The sequence below is a fragment of the Cervus canadensis genome, chromosome 5, assembly GCF_019320065.1.
Source record: "Cervus canadensis isolate Bull #8, Minnesota chromosome 5, ASM1932006v1, whole genome shotgun sequence".
NCBI lineage: Eukaryota > Metazoa > Chordata > Mammalia > Artiodactyla > Cervidae > Cervus > Cervus canadensis.
In genome coordinates this window covers 7,076,380-7,091,693 of record NC_057390.1, presented here as the reverse complement: position 1 = coordinate 7,091,693, position 15,314 = coordinate 7,076,380, and the positions used below count along the sequence as shown (strand labels likewise).

General features: G+C 42.5%; 1 protein-coding gene and 1 non-coding gene across 2 annotated transcripts in view; one reads left to right on the top strand and one right to left on the bottom strand.

Annotated features, from left to right (window-relative positions):
* Positions 1 to 15,314, bottom strand: part of SLC9A4 (solute carrier family 9 member A4) — a 54,113-nt gene that overhangs the window by 20,479 nt on the left and 18,320 nt on the right. Inside the window, exons 3-7 of the mRNA XM_043468046.1 lie at positions 10,718 to 10,977; positions 8,173 to 8,390; positions 4,557 to 4,759; positions 3,901 to 3,987; positions 1,561 to 1,631 (exon numbers count right to left, since the gene is read on the bottom strand). Of these exons, the coding sequence (XP_043323981.1) occupies positions 1,561 to 1,631; positions 3,901 to 3,987; positions 4,557 to 4,759; positions 8,173 to 8,390; positions 10,718 to 10,977 (839 nt within the window). The remainder of the gene's footprint in view (positions 1 to 1,560; positions 1,632 to 3,900; positions 3,988 to 4,556; positions 4,760 to 8,172; positions 8,391 to 10,717; positions 10,978 to 15,314) is intronic.
* On the top strand, positions 11,038 to 11,142 carry LOC122442753. The gene has a single exon (XR_006269745.1). It is a non-coding gene; the product is annotated as a U6 spliceosomal RNA (small nuclear RNA).

Below are 15,314 nucleotides of genomic sequence, written 5' to 3'. Positions count from 1 at the left end.
CCAAATACTGACAATTCACAATCTCTATCACCAGTCACGATTTCCTCCTGAACTTGAAACTCAGTTCCAAAAGGGGTTGAGTGAGTATGAGACACTTAAGCAGAATCTGCTATTAACTCTAAACATTCTTCTACAGTGTATAAACTTAACCATGACATTGTTACCTCCCTCTGCTCGCTATCTGCAGACCAGATGGCCATTCTCATTTTCCCTTGCTTCGTCTTCCTTTTCTGATGTCATAGCCAGCCTATGGACATAGGACATAGGACAGTCTCTCCTAGAAGTATTTCAATATCCCTTCTGCTAATTGCTGACCTTCACTAATCTGGAAGCTCTGTGGCTCATTGAAAACAAGAGACCTAAACGCACACCCAGGTTCCACTGTACGGCAGGTTAACTGACTTCTCAGAGTTGGTTTTCTCATCTTTAAAATGAGAATAACACAGGACAGTTAAGGAGATCATGTGAGAGATAACTGGTATGAGAGGTAATTCCTCTCTTTCTTTTTATTGGAGTATAGTTGCTTTAAAATATTGCGTTAATATACCCATGATTTATATAGTAAAATATGTTCCCTCTCTCTGGAGCCTCCCTCCCACCCCTGCATCCCACCCTCTAGGTCATCACAGAGCACCAAGCCAAGCTCTCTATTCTGTACAGCAGCTTCCCACTAGCTGTCTGTTTTACACAGGTAGTGTATATATGCCAGTGCTGTGTGTCTCCCCATTTAATGTTTCTCTTTCTAATCCAGCTTCCACATCGTTGTGTAGTTTGCTTTCCGAAGTCCAAGTATGGCTATGCTCCTATTTAATAGCCTTTTGATATGAGTTTTAACAGTCAAATTGAACTTTGTAGCATCAATGGCTGTACAGAGATGCTGGACTCTGCACTGTAAAAGTGCGTCCTTGTCTTTCCAATCTTTCACCTTGTCTCATCTCTCTGACCATATCCAAACCAGGACATGCTCTCCCTTGCCTTTGCAAATGGAAATACACTGCTATTACTGATGCTTGGCAAGCTTGCATTCTTCTCTGCGTTCTCTGCCTCATTTATTTTCCAAACCCACTCCCACATTATCATACAGTTTATGCATTTGCCTCTGTTATAACATGCCCCATGCAGGCTCAGTCACTCAGTCTTGTCCAACTCTTTGTACACCATGGACTGTAGCCCGCCAGGCTCCTCTGTCCATGGGATTCTCCAGGCAAGGATACTGGAGTGGGTTGACATTTCCTTCTCCAGGGGGATCTTCCTGAGCCAGGGATCGAACCTGCATCTCCTGCATTGGCAGGTGGATTCTTTACCGCTGAGCCCCCTGGGAAGCAAGCTGTACTAGTTCTCTCTAAAGCACTCAGTTCCAAGTTCACTGCCTCCACGCCCTGGGAGTCCATTTCCCAGGACTTCTTCCTGCTTCCTATATGGCATGACTCCTGGGCCCTTTGTCTTCCTGCTTCCCTGTCTCGGGACTCTTTCGAGCTTCATGCTCAGCTTCCAGGGGGAACTTCCGAGGCTCCCCAAGTCGCATCTACCCCTCCGCGGTGCTGAAAGCGCAGTCCTTACTTGTCTCTGACTTGGTAGTGGCTCCACTGCCCACACACATCTTCGATTCCAGCTTTCAGGTGGTCCATCAGCTGGCAACAGACACAGAAAAATGACTGCTAGTGACACATTAGCCCTACAGGACACCCAAGGAAAGCTACCACACCCTGAAAAACAAAGGAGGCTTTACTTTCCTAGCTCATATCCTCTTTTCTATCACTCTGTTGATAGAACTGAAGCTTACAATGCCTTTCCCAGTAATGCCACCAATGCCTTTCATAATTCAAAGGCTCTGTAGATAAGTTCTTCAATAAAGCACATAACTTCCAAGGAAAACAAGGTACTTGCTTTGCTATGAATACTACCTTTCTACAATGATCAAGAAAGTTTCTCATGACTGAAATGACATGGATATAAAGTCTAATAACTAACTATCACTCTAATTTCATTGCAAAAAGAAAAGAAAATGCCAGTCCCTTTTTATACAGTCCATTTTATACTATATTCTAAAAATATAGTTTTATGGATATTCTATTATAATATCTCCTGGAGAAGGAAATGGCAGCCTACTCCAGTATTCTTGCCTGGGAAATCCCATGGACAGAGGAGCCTGGTGGGCTACAGTCCGTGGGGTCACATGACTAAGCAACAAAATTATAAGGACAGAATTACATCTGTTTTTATCTGATCTTTTTGTCTCAGTATTTACATTTCACCATCCATGCCAGTTATACTACATTTGCTTCATCCCAACTGTTTATAAGAATTTAGGGAAAAACACAATCTCTATATAATTTGTTAATTTACAAATAATCTAAGTTTGTAATCAGTGCAGTTTATCATGGCTTCTAAATTCTGGGGAGAAAGTAGATGAAAATAATTAATTCTGAAACAATTATGTACTCTCTACCAATAATTATATCTTTTGTGATAAAAAGAGATAAATAAGAAAGGGGTGAAACATCCAGGTTCTATTATTTTAGGTATACTATCTAATTTCTTAATATAATGAATAGAGGGGATAAAGATAGAGACAAAAATCTTCAATCAGGTTAAAGCACAATTTTTTTTAAAGTTCTATTTATTTATTATTTATTGTTGGCTATGCTGGGTTTTGGTTGCTACCTGGACTTTTCTCTAGCTGAGGCAATTGGGGGCCACTCTTTTTAGTAGCAGTGTGTGTTCTTCTCATTGTGGGGGCTTCTCTTGTTGCAGAGCACGGGCTCTAGGGCATGCAGGCTTTAGTAGTTGCGGCTCCCAGCTCTAGAGCACGGGCTTGGTTACTCTGAGGCAGGTGGGGTCTTCCAGGACCAGAGATGGAATCTGTGTCTCCCACACTAGCAGGCAGATTCTTTACCACTGAACCACCAGGGAAGCCCAAAGCACTCAGGCTGTATTCCACTGTGTATAGAGGAATACTTCTTTTAAAACACTCACTCCTTTATCTCCAGCTGTTTAATACTTCCAAATGGGCTTGGAAAATTTTTCATTTGGATTTCCTGGAATTAAAATTATTTTATTTCCATAGGTGACTTTGGCCATGAAATTCTGCTCTGACTTTGACTTCATCAGTTTTTCCAGCACCAGAGTTAAGGACTCTCAGACATGAAAGAAAACTACACATTATATGGGTCAATGGTCTCGAAGCCTGTGACTGGAAGCCTGAATCTCCTGGACAGCACCTGTGCCGAGGGTCCCCAGTTACCCCTCGTACTTCACCTGTGACTGTGCCGTACAAGAAACCATTGTCCAGATGCTCTTCATTAGGAGCTGAAGCTTCTCACAGTACATTTTCCGTGCATTAGTTCCCATTTCTATTCCCCAGAGCCATTTGTTGTTCAGTCGCTCAGTTGTGTCTGACTCTTTGTGACCCCATGGACTGCAGCATGTCAGGTTCCTCTGTCCATGGAATTCTCCAGACAAGAATACTGGAGTGGGTTGCCATTTCCTTCTCCAGGGAATCTTCCAGGCCCAGAGATCAAACCTGGGTATCCTGCATTGCAGGCAGATTCTTTACCATCTGAGCCACAAGGAAAGCCCATAATGACCTATATGGGAAAAAAAATCTAGGAAAAAAACAGACCCTTTCCTAGAACCTTCAGAAAGAAAGTCAGTCCTGCAAGATCTTGATTTCATCCCAGTGAGACTCACTGTGAGCTTCTGACTTCCAGAACTATAAGATAATAACTGTAAGATTCAAGCAACTGAGTTTGTGGCAATTTCCCACAGCAACACTGCTGTGGAGCTGGAGAGGAAAGAGACCATGTCTAGTGACATATCCACACTTCTAAATCAGCTCCCATAGGCGACCAAGAGGGGCCATCTCACTAACTTACTAATCATGACCGAGAGATGACTTACACGAGTATGGAGTTCTTCGTTGATGGATTCTTTTTTATTGGTCTTTCTAACATCCAGATACCTGACCAGAGGGCCAACTGTGATTCCCTAGGTTGTAAACAACAAAATAAAGGGTTTTGTTGTAGAGAAGACTGTCACTGTAAAGACCACAAATCTATTAGCAAAACTATGGGGACTCTAATTTTTTACATCTTTTTTGTACTAGTTTCTCCTGAATAAATGCTCCATTGTTTACTTTAGTTCTTATTTAATGTTTTTAAATTCTGCAATAAAAACAGGTATTATATCTATATTTTAAACCAAGGACGTAGTTTCATTCTTTAAAATAAACTCCCATTAGTTTGCTAAGCACTAATTCCAGTTAAAATAAAAACTATTTAGTACTAACTGGAATCTTATTTTCAGTAATACACATTAGAGGTGCTATCATTCGCCTGTATGTTAGAACATTTTGATTTTATTATTCAAAATTCATCAAAATTTAGAGTTTATGGGATGACCCAAAACATGATATAGACATATTTGGGAATTTGGTTTCAGTATTGAACACATATCTGAAAATCAGATAACAGTATCCTTGTCTTGGTATTTTATTAACTTAACACACAATCCTGAGAAGAATAGACTTATTTCAAGTAGGAAGGAAATCTACCAACCTGAATAAACACGGTAAAATATATAACAACGAGAGTAGCAGTGACGAACAATTTCTTCCTAGGAAAAAGAGACAGAGGAAGCAAAAACGCAAGGGAAAAACTTCCAGCTCCTCGGACACCACTGTAGAAAATTACGCACTGGTCCTTGATGGAGAAGGGGAAAGTCCGAAACCGGTTACTGACATAGAAGAGAGCAAACACACCTAGAAGGGGGGAAATATGTATTAGAGGAGATGATCACGGGTGAGCCGAGACACAGCAGTGCCAGTGAGGACAGGTCGTGTCATGTGCCCCCAAACAAGGCAACTGAATTCCATCACACCCGTGACTGTCCGCGCCAAACAGGTCAGCTTGCAGAGCTTTTCACTTCTCGGCTAGTTCATGGCACAGCAGTGCTTCAAGTCAGAAGTCTTGTTCCCAACAGGAATGTTCACAAGTATGTGTGTTTCAGTGTATGTGTGTATTTGGGATTTCCCAGGTGGCTCAGTGGTAAAGAATCAGCCTGCAATGCAGGAGACGAGGGTTTGATCCCCGGCTTGGGAAGATCTAGGAGAAGGGCATGGCAGACCACTCCAGTATTCTTACCAGGACAATACCATGGACAGAGGAGCCAGGCAGGCTATGGTCCGTGGGGTTGCATAGAGTCGGACACAACTTAATGACTGAGCACGTGTGTGTATTTAGAGGAATACATCTTGACACTTTTGCTATAAGAAATGGCATCTGTTTTCTAATCTATTTTCGTAAACTTTGCTCTGCCTTTCAAAATTAAGAAAAGCAAGGGTATTGCTTGGAGGGTACAAGCCTGTCTATCAACTCCTACTCTCACTGAGTCAGCAGAAGAGGTGTGTGACTTTGAAGGTGAGAGGGGCCCTCGCAGAGCCTGGGGGTTCTCTGCAGGTGAGCAGAGCTTGTGTGGGTGGTTTGGTTCTTCTTGAGACTCAAGGCAAACAAGAAAGGAAGTTGGCAAGGGGTCACCAGGGGGCTTCTTACTGTCAGTAAGTGTCAGAAATGGAGGGTGGGAAAACTTATTGGAAATAGGTGTTATCTATCACATCTTTCTCCATCTCCCAGTGGCCCACATGGCTGAGTTACAACCAATGCAGGATTGCCTGGTGAGAGAGGTCCCTTCATTTAAGCTCTGACTAATCAGAGAATAATAAAGCACTCAGTATCCTCATGTGACTTCTAATGACACAGACATCACAGCAAGCATCCTTGACATCAACTCTACTGCCCTATAGATCGCTGTAGTATTAGAACTGAAAGGGACCTAACGAATTGGTCCACACCCACTGTTGTGTGCTTGGGGTAGAAGTTTTTGAGTAATTAACTGTCTGCTCAAGGTCAAATAATATCACCAACTCAAGAGACAAGAATTTGAGCAAACTCTGGGAGATGGTGGAAGACAGAGGAGCCTGGAGTGCTACAATTCATGGGATTACAGAGTCGGACATGACTTAGCTACTCAACCACCACCACCACCAAGGTGAAATGGCTAGTTAGTGATATGACAAGACTTGATGTGACATTATAAATTTATATCAGAGTGTTCTTAATTCTTTTCTCCCCTGAAGACCCAATAGGCACACATATTCAGAGTTAATTTTATGAATAATTTAAATATTTACACATTCTTGTTATTCTTTCCTAGCATCCTTTCATAGTAGGGACATTGAAAATGCAGGAGACAATACAATTTAATGTTTTTCACTTCGTTTGGTTTGTCCCGGCTCCTCCATGGACTAGTCATGTGACCTTGGACAAGTGTCTTAATCTTGTCAGGTACTCAGGTCCTCACCTGCTTTATGGAGATGCTGACAGTATTTATATTAGAAGATGGAGGTAAAGTTCAATAAACTCAATATTTATAAATAACAGGAAACATGACCTTCTATGTTATAACCCTTCATGAGTGAGAACTATTCTTAGCTACGACGAGTCAGATAGTAGCCAGAGAGCTGGACTCTGACACCTGGCTCTGTCCCTCACCCTGATGTGGCCAAGTCATTTTCTTGGGAACTGTTCCATCATTTCCCTTGGATGGAAAATACAGGAGCTGGGTTGGATGGTCACTAAGGGTCAACCATGATGAGGTCTCCACAACATTAATCTCCTAGATGGTTTCTATTCTTGTTGGCTGGGCTGAAGCTCTGAGTCTGATGCTCCTCTTGATCTTAACTTGACTCTGTAGATCACTGTAGTATTAGAACTTAAAAGGACCTAAATTTGTCCGTGTACACTGTTTTGTGGTTGGGGAAGAAGCTTTTCAGTAGTTAACCTTCTGTACATGTGCTCAGTCGCCTCCGACTCTTTTCGACCCTATGGATTGTAGCCCACCAGCCTCCTCTGTCTATGGGATAGTCCAGGCAAGAATACTGGAGTGGGTTGCCATTTCCTTCTCCAGGGGATCTTCCCAACCCGGGGACTGAACTCACATCTCCTGCATTGGCAGGTGGATTCTTTACCACTGTGCCACCTAGGAAGCACAGTTAACTGTCTTCCCAAGGTCAAATAGCTAATTAGTGATAAGACTTGATGTGAGATTATAAATTTATATCAGAGTATTCTTAATTCTCTTCTCCTCTGAAGACCCAAGGCACACATATTCAGAGTTACTTTTATGAATGTTTTTAATATTTCTGCATTCCTGTTATTCTTTCCTACATCCTAAAAACCATTCTAAATTTAGAATGTATATATTCAAGATGAGTTCTCAGACATTTCTCCTAATTTCTCTCTGAGTAACTGGCTTGAAACTACCCATCAAAGTCATGTAAAAAAATGTTTCAAATATTGGTCAAAATCACTTTAAAATATAACTGCTTCTAATCAAAAGAAATCTTGTAGTTCAGCAATGACTGTTCTTACTAATTCCAGAAACAAATATACAGTTAAATTAAAAGGCCTTCAACAAGACATCTCATGTTTTCAAATGACATATTTGATAGGGCTGATCGGACAGGGGAGCCCGGCATGCAGGAGTCCCTGGGATCGCAAGGATTTGGGCAGGACTTAGGGACTGAACAACAGACAGTCACACTGCAGAGTTGCCTTGACAAAGCATTTGTTTTAAAAAAGGATCCACTTTCTTTGTTTTCTATACGTCATACTCAATCCTCGACTAAAACCACCTGTAATATTTAGGAGATTCTTTTCCAGCAGGATTTGCCTTCTATAGACTACAATTTGTGAGATTGAACTTTTCTTATAACAAAAGTGTAAAGGAGAGCCTGCAGTTTATAATCTACATCTAATTTAAGGTGCAAGAAGGTACAAATTGGCAAAGACATGATGAGCAAAAGGTAAATGTACTGAGTTATATTTAAATGTGTCTTTGTGAAATTTCTCTCCTCAATTAAAAAAATAAAAGTGCTCTGGCTCCAGCCTTGTGTTTAGTGCAGAAACTTATCAGCCAGAAATTATTTTGAACTGATTGAGGAAGCAACCAGAGAACGTTCCTGGTCACCATAAGGTACCCAACCCCTCCACCCCCACCCCAAACCAGTGAAACCAGTTGGCATCATCTTATTGCTTATGCTTTAACCTTGCAGGAAGGAACAAGAAAAATAAAAAGAGAAGCAGGTAGGACTCTATGGGCCCTGCCATGTCTTACTGATGGCCCTCCAGATCTGGCAGAAGACCAGGGTGAAGCAGATAAAGGCCCAGTTCCACTCGTGGTTCTTTCCAATGGTGGACACGCCCATGAAGATGAAGATCAGGGTCTCGCTGACGCTGCTCAGCATCTTCATGAAGTACTTGATGGTCGTGTATGAGGTCTGGGACACGTTTTCTTCCACATACTTTTTCATTGTCACCGCACAGGCTGTGATTCTGCAGAAGGAACAGAAAGAAGCCCAGGACCTTGTCCCTCATTGGAAAATCCTCTCTTTTGGTGATGGCATATGTGGGTGCTCAGTCACTCAGTTGTGTCTGATGTCTTTGTGACCCCATGGATTGTAACCCCTCAGGCTCCATTGTGCATGGGCTTTACCCAGGCAACAATACTGGAGTGGTTTGCCATTTCCTCCTCCAGGGGATCTTCCCAACCCTGCATCTCCTGCATTGGTGGGTGGATTCTTTACCACTGAGCTACCTGGGAAGCCCAGGGATGGCACAGAGACACGAATCCTGTTTTTATCTAGACAGAACATCTTCTCCAACTGCAGATGGTCATTTTCTTTCTTCTTCTTCTTCTCACTACCCAGGGGGTCTGCAAAAGTTGACTGTGATGGGGGGAGGTGGCAGTGGCATGGTCCCCAAAAACAAAATGGTGCATAATTCATGCAGGAGCCAGACGCAGGACTGTTTCTTTCTTGCTCTCCTCATCAAAGGCTATGTCAGCCCTACCTCTTACTCTCAGCTTCACTCGCCTTAAACCGAAATATGTGCAGTCGCCTAGGAAGAATAATTCAGCAAGACCCCTCATACTATAACGTTCCCTACAAAAATTTAATGGAACATTTTCACTTAAAATGCTTTGTTCTAGAGCCACTTCGCAAGTTTGGAAAGGAAAGAAAGGATTTGCTTTGTCTTAGTAGTTTGCTCAATTTTTTTCAGTACATAGTAGGTTTTTATTCTTCAAAATATATGTATACTTTTAGTACATTGTATCAAATAAATCAGGTGGGTTTCAAAAATGCAAGATAGGTTATATGAGCCAAATACATTAATTTGCATAAATTGGCAGAATCGCTACTTAATTTTAGACTTGCGACTTCCTGATGAGAACTAGAAATTTCCTTTCGCTGATGGTATTTAGTTATTTATACTTGGAATATAATTGCTTTACAGTGTTGCTTTCTGCTGTATAACAGTGTGAACCAGCCGTAAGTATACATATATCCCCTCCCTCTCGGTCTTTCCTCCCACCGCCCCCCACCCCCCATCCCACCCTCTAGGTCATCACAGGGCACCAGGCTGACCTCCTTGTGCAAAACAGCAGCTTCCCACCATATTTACACATGGTCGTGTACATATGCAGGGCCTCTCTCCCAATGCGTCCCACCCTCTCCTTCCCCTTCTGTGTACACAAGTCTGTTCTCTATGTCTGCAGCTCTATTACTGCCCTGCAAACAGATTCATCAGTACTATTGTTCTAGATTCCACACATATGCACTAGTATACGATATTTGTTTTCCTCTTTTTGTTTTACTTCACTCTGTACAACAGACTCTGGGTCCATCCACATTCACTTTTAAGGAGAGAGAATGATGAGTGCCTAGACTTTGTGAAAGTGAAAGTGAAAGTGCTAGTTGCTCAGTTGTCTCTGTCTCTGTGTGACCCCATGGACTGTAGCCCACCGGGCTCCCCTGTCCATGGGGTTCTCCAGGCAAGAATACTGGAGTGGGTAGCCATTCCCTTCTCTGGGGGATCTTCCCGACCCAGGGGATGAACTTGGGTCTTTTGCATTGCAACCAGTTTCTTTACGTCTGAGCCACTAGGGAAGCTGCCTAGACTTTACACTACTGTATGTAATGAAAATAAATATTTCTATACAATAAAATTGTGCCCAAGGATCTGGGTATGAGGATAATGTCATTTAAAAAAAGGCAACATGATCAGATATAATAAATCAAGTTGAGAAGCCTTATTCCAAGATTTAAACAAGGATAAACATTTCAAAAACATTTTCATTAGGGAAAAAAAAATCTGAATTTCTAGTCTTATCGTGTCTCTTGAGTTTTACTCCACACTGACCAGTCCTGGAGCAATGACATAACTTAAGTGAAAGAGCAGAAAGCAGAGTCCAGGAACGAAGGTAGTTCCTGGCATGCTTCCCTTTAAAATAATGCATTTTTCGAGGAAAAAAGATAACAACTGAAGTGAGACCTTAACCTTGAACCTCTCCCAGCTCATCTCTGCACCAGCTTTTCTGAGCATTATAAATTGACCTTGTACTTGCTCAGCAAGCTCTCTTCAGGCAAATCACCAGGACAGAGCAAATGCAGGTGCTGGGGAGAACATTTGTTTGGCAAAGGACCTGAACCAGATTTGACAGAAGTTCAAGAAACCTGAATCCTGCATCGCTTTTGAGGACTAGCTTCAGAAGTCACGCCTAAAAAAAAAAAAAGAAGTCACGCCTTTCCTAATTCTGGTCCACAAGATGTGGTCCTAAACTCTCCTTATTGGATGGGAGTTGGTCCTTCGTTTGTACTCACGCCAGGATGCCAGAGAGGTAGAGCGTCTCGGCCACTAGGTAGGACAAGTAGCTGAACATGAAGACGATGAGGGGTTCGATCGCAGAGATGTTCTGGGTGAAACGGGTGATAAACGCAGAAATGAATCCAAAAATGACACCAAAAAACACACCCCCGCACCCAACAATGATGAATCGGGCACATCCAGCCAAAATATCCACAGGTTCTATGTCTTCAAATTTGTGCATCTTCGTGAAGGCAATTAAGATGTTATACAAGACCTAAATGAAAAGAAAATGAGAAAAAGGAAAGCAGACTTAAATTAGAAAGGAGAAACAGTTGTGCTTGCTTTGGCAGCACATAGGCTAAAACTGGAATGATAGAGAAGACCTGCGCTGCCCCTGCTCGAGGATGACAGGCAAATTTGTGAGGACTTCCATATTTTTATTACCCCAATACAAAACAAAAAGTTTAAAGTTTGGGAAAAAAATAAAAATTAATTAAAAAAAATTTAAAGTGCCTTAAAAAAAAAAAAGAAATAGAAATCAAGGTAGCCTTTACAAAGTCATCTATATAAATTTTCCAGCTAGTAATACCAACCAGTCCTTACCATGAATTCAGATGTTAATTTGTTTAAATTATTCATTAAAATTAACGTAACTAAATCTAAAAAACAAATGAAATACAGTTTACACACAGTTTCTTCTTTTTTTTAAAATTGTTTTATTGTGGTAAAGTCACATAATATAAAACATACTATTTTGACCAGGTTTAACTGGACAGTTCAGTGGTACTAAGTACATTCACATTGTTCTGCAACTCTCACCATCATCCATTTCCCAATTTTCCACCTTCCTAAACTTAAACTCTGTCCCTGATAAACACTAAGTCCCCATCCACACAATCTAATATAGTTTCTGACGCTATGAATTAGTCACCTATTCTGGGTACCTCGTATGAGTGGAATTAAAACCTGTGTGTCTGCACTTACTGTATGTTGGAATGCATTTTTAAGCTTAGCTTAATACATGTTCTATAAACAGACTGCACCTTAATTTTTCCCCCACTGCGCTGTGCAGTAGGTTCCCATTAGTTATCTACTTTATACATGGTTGGTTTACACACAGATTCTTAACTTTGGGTCTAGTTGAATAATATACCACAATAAATTGCATAACAAGAAATATTGACACAGCTGCCTAAAATTATATGCATTGCAAGTAATTTAAATCTATTCAGCTTCAGGGAGTAAGTACAATCTGTCCTGTGCTCAGTCATGTCTGTCTCTGTGTGACGCTATAGACTGTAGCCCACCAGGCTCCTCTGTCCATGAGATTCTCCAGGCAAGAATACTGGAGTGGGTTGCCATTCCCTCCTCCAGGGGATTTTCCCAACCCAGGGATCAAAACTGCGTCTCTTGTGTCGCCTGCATTGGCAGAGGTTTCTTTACCACTAAACTACCTGGGCAGCCCCACCCAAGAAGTATAATACAGATTTAAAGCACAGAGCACCTACTACGTGCCAGTCTCTTCGCTAAGTTTGGTGTCATTATCAACTGATTTCCTCTGGCTCTGAATGCACCCTTCAACACAGCCTCCATAATAAACAATAAAAGTCTTACTAATCTCTGGAGTCATAATGGAATCGATTCATACACTTTTTGCCATCCATTTGCACATGAAGATCCAGAATGTTATCCAGCCCAGCACAGGTTTTGTCTTAGGAATGTGAGTTGGCAGAGAGCAACATTCCTGAAAGTAGTTCAAGTGTTACCAGTCTTCATCTGGGTGGCTTCATCCAGTGAACTCTACTAACAGAGGAGAGGACCATGGAGGGGTGGGGCACGCAATGGCCCCTCTGCTCACAGGCCTTCAGGCCCCGCTCCAGGGCAGCTTGGCCACACTGCCTTCTATGTTTGCTCCCGAGGGCTGCTGTAACAAGGCTTCCCGGGGGCGCTAATGGTAAAGAACCCATCTGCAATGCAGGAGACACGAGGGTTCGTTCCCTGGGTTGGGAAGATCCCCTAGAGGAGGAAATGGCAACCCACTCCAGAATTCTTGCCTAGGAGATCCCCTGGGCTGAGGAGCCTGGCGGGTTACAGTCCATGGGGTCTCAAAGAGTCGGACACGGCTGAGTACACAAGCACGGATATTATTTAAGCAAAGCCAAGCAAACCCATGCTCTAAGAAAAACCTTGCCTGAGTTTTTGCAAGAAAATTGTGACTTACGGTTTCAAAATGAATCCAAAAGAAACTTAGTGGTTGTATCCCAACTCAGTGACTTTATTTAGTTCGATTTAACCTTTTGCCTGACCTTGGAGCAACCCATGTGCAGGTCTTAGAAGCCCTGGGTGTTGCACCTTTGGAGCTGTGTTCATGTTCCAAGGAGTGAAGCCAAGATGAAAAGCCAGAAGCTAGCATGAAACTCAAAAAGCAAGTTTGAATGAGTTTAATTGGGACTCTGGGAGTTTATTTGACTCTTAAGACCAAAGAAACTCACAGAGTATGATTGAGACTCAAAGATGTGCATGTTTAGGCCACAAACGAAAACTCTTTTGCATTGCTTTACAGATTATAAGAAGCAGCCTGATCTGTTCCTAGGACCTGGGAAAGTCAACAGGACTAGCCCTGGCCCCAGACACCGGTGTGCGCTGCCAGGAAGAGGCTATGGCATTTTCAGAAGCTAAAGTCATACGTATAATTAAGAAGACTACACTTACAGACATAATCCATACGACTACATGGAAAACAATTCTTATCTTTCAAATTATATGGCTCTGGATGTCATTACAGTTATGAAAGATTTTCTTTGGATTCCTTTCAAATCACAATCATGTGTGCATATTTTTAATATATTGGAAGGGGAAACTCAGCCAGTGCTAATGCTCAAACACATCCTTAGCACTAAGGGGAAACAAAATCAGATTTACCTTCTTCGCTCAGTGGGCAGGTGCCACATCGGGACAAAATAAAACATATATATTTTGGAGAACTTCCCTGGTGGTCTGGTGGCCAAGACTCCATGTCCCGAATGCAGGGGGCCCTGGTTCCATCCCCGGTCCGGGAAGTAGATCCCACATGCTACAACTAAGAGTTTGCATGTCACACTAAAGATCCCATATGCCACAACTAAAAGATGCTGGCGGGGTGGCGGTGGGGGGCGGGGGAGATCCCGTGTGCTGCAACTAAAACCCAGTGAGGCCAAATAAATAGATTTTTTTAAATAAAATATTAAAAAGAAAAAAATAAGTGTAGATGTTTGTCTTTGTCCCCAGTACCTAGCACGAAGTCCCTAAAGACCTAGTAATTCCCTGAGTCACTTGTAATGAGTGCTTTTCAACCAGCCCTGAATTTATACTCATGAGGTGCCTCTTGCTGGGGTTCCCTCTTAACCTGCCCCCAAGGAGGGGGACTGGTGGCTGGAGGAAACCACCATGTGATGACAAGGTTGTATTTTCCATGCCCGCTCCCTGACCCTCCAGGAAGAGGAGAAAGGCTGGAGCTTGATTTCAATAATCAGTGGCCAACAACTTCATCAGTCAGGTCTAAGTAATGCAACTTCCAGAAAGAACCCCAGAAGAACAGTGTTCAGAAAGCTTACGGGTTGGTGCTAGGAGGGTGGTGCACCCGGAGAAGACACAGAAGCTCTGCACAGGCTCCCAGGGACCTGCCCCTACGCACCCCTTCCATCTGGCTTTTCCTGAGTTGCACCCTTTCCAGTAAACTGCTTGTTGCTCTTTAGTCCCTCAGTCATGTCCGATTCTTTGAGCCCCCATGGACTGTACGCCAGGCTTTCCTGTCCTCCACTATCTCCTGGAGTTTGCTTAAACTCACGTCCCTGAGTAGATGATGTCATCCAGCCATCTCATCCTCTGTCCTCCCCTTCTCTTTCTCCCTCAAACCCCAGCATCAGGGCCTTTTCCAACGAGTCAGCTCTTTACATCAGGTGGCCAAAGTATTGGAACTTCAGCGTCAATCCTTCCAATGACTATTCAGGGTTGATGTCCTTTAACACTGACAATAAACTGGAAATAAAAATTAAGCTGCTTCCCTGAGTTGTATAAGCTGTTCTGGCAAAACTGTCAAACCTAAAGAGCAAGTTGTGGGGACGCCCAGTTTTACAGCCAGTCAGTCAGAAGTGTGTTGTCTTGTGATCGGTGCCTGAGGTCGAGGAAGGAGTCTAATGGGACTGAGCCCTTAACCTGTGGGGTTTGTGCTAATTCTGAATACTTAGTGTCAGAGCTGAGTCAGATTGTAGGACACTAAGTTGGTATCTGAAGATTTGGAGAACTGGTTGGAATTGGCAAAAACATGCACACATTCGCTGTCAGAAGTCATGCTGTTAAAAAAACAGTTTAGAGACGTTTCGGAAAGTGGTCCTTTTCTGTTACTTTTAACAAGCTCACCAACCTCCCAAGATCACAGTACTGGTAACCCTTTATGGACACCACTGTAAAAGTTCGCAAAGTTCTTTCAACACAGAAAATAATGATGAAAGACACCTGCCCACCACCCAAGGTTTAGCAGAAGTGGAGAGTCAATTTCAAATGTGCTGGTATTTGTTTCCTTACCAACTTTATTGAGCAATGATATACAAATGATAAACTGGAGATGCAGTT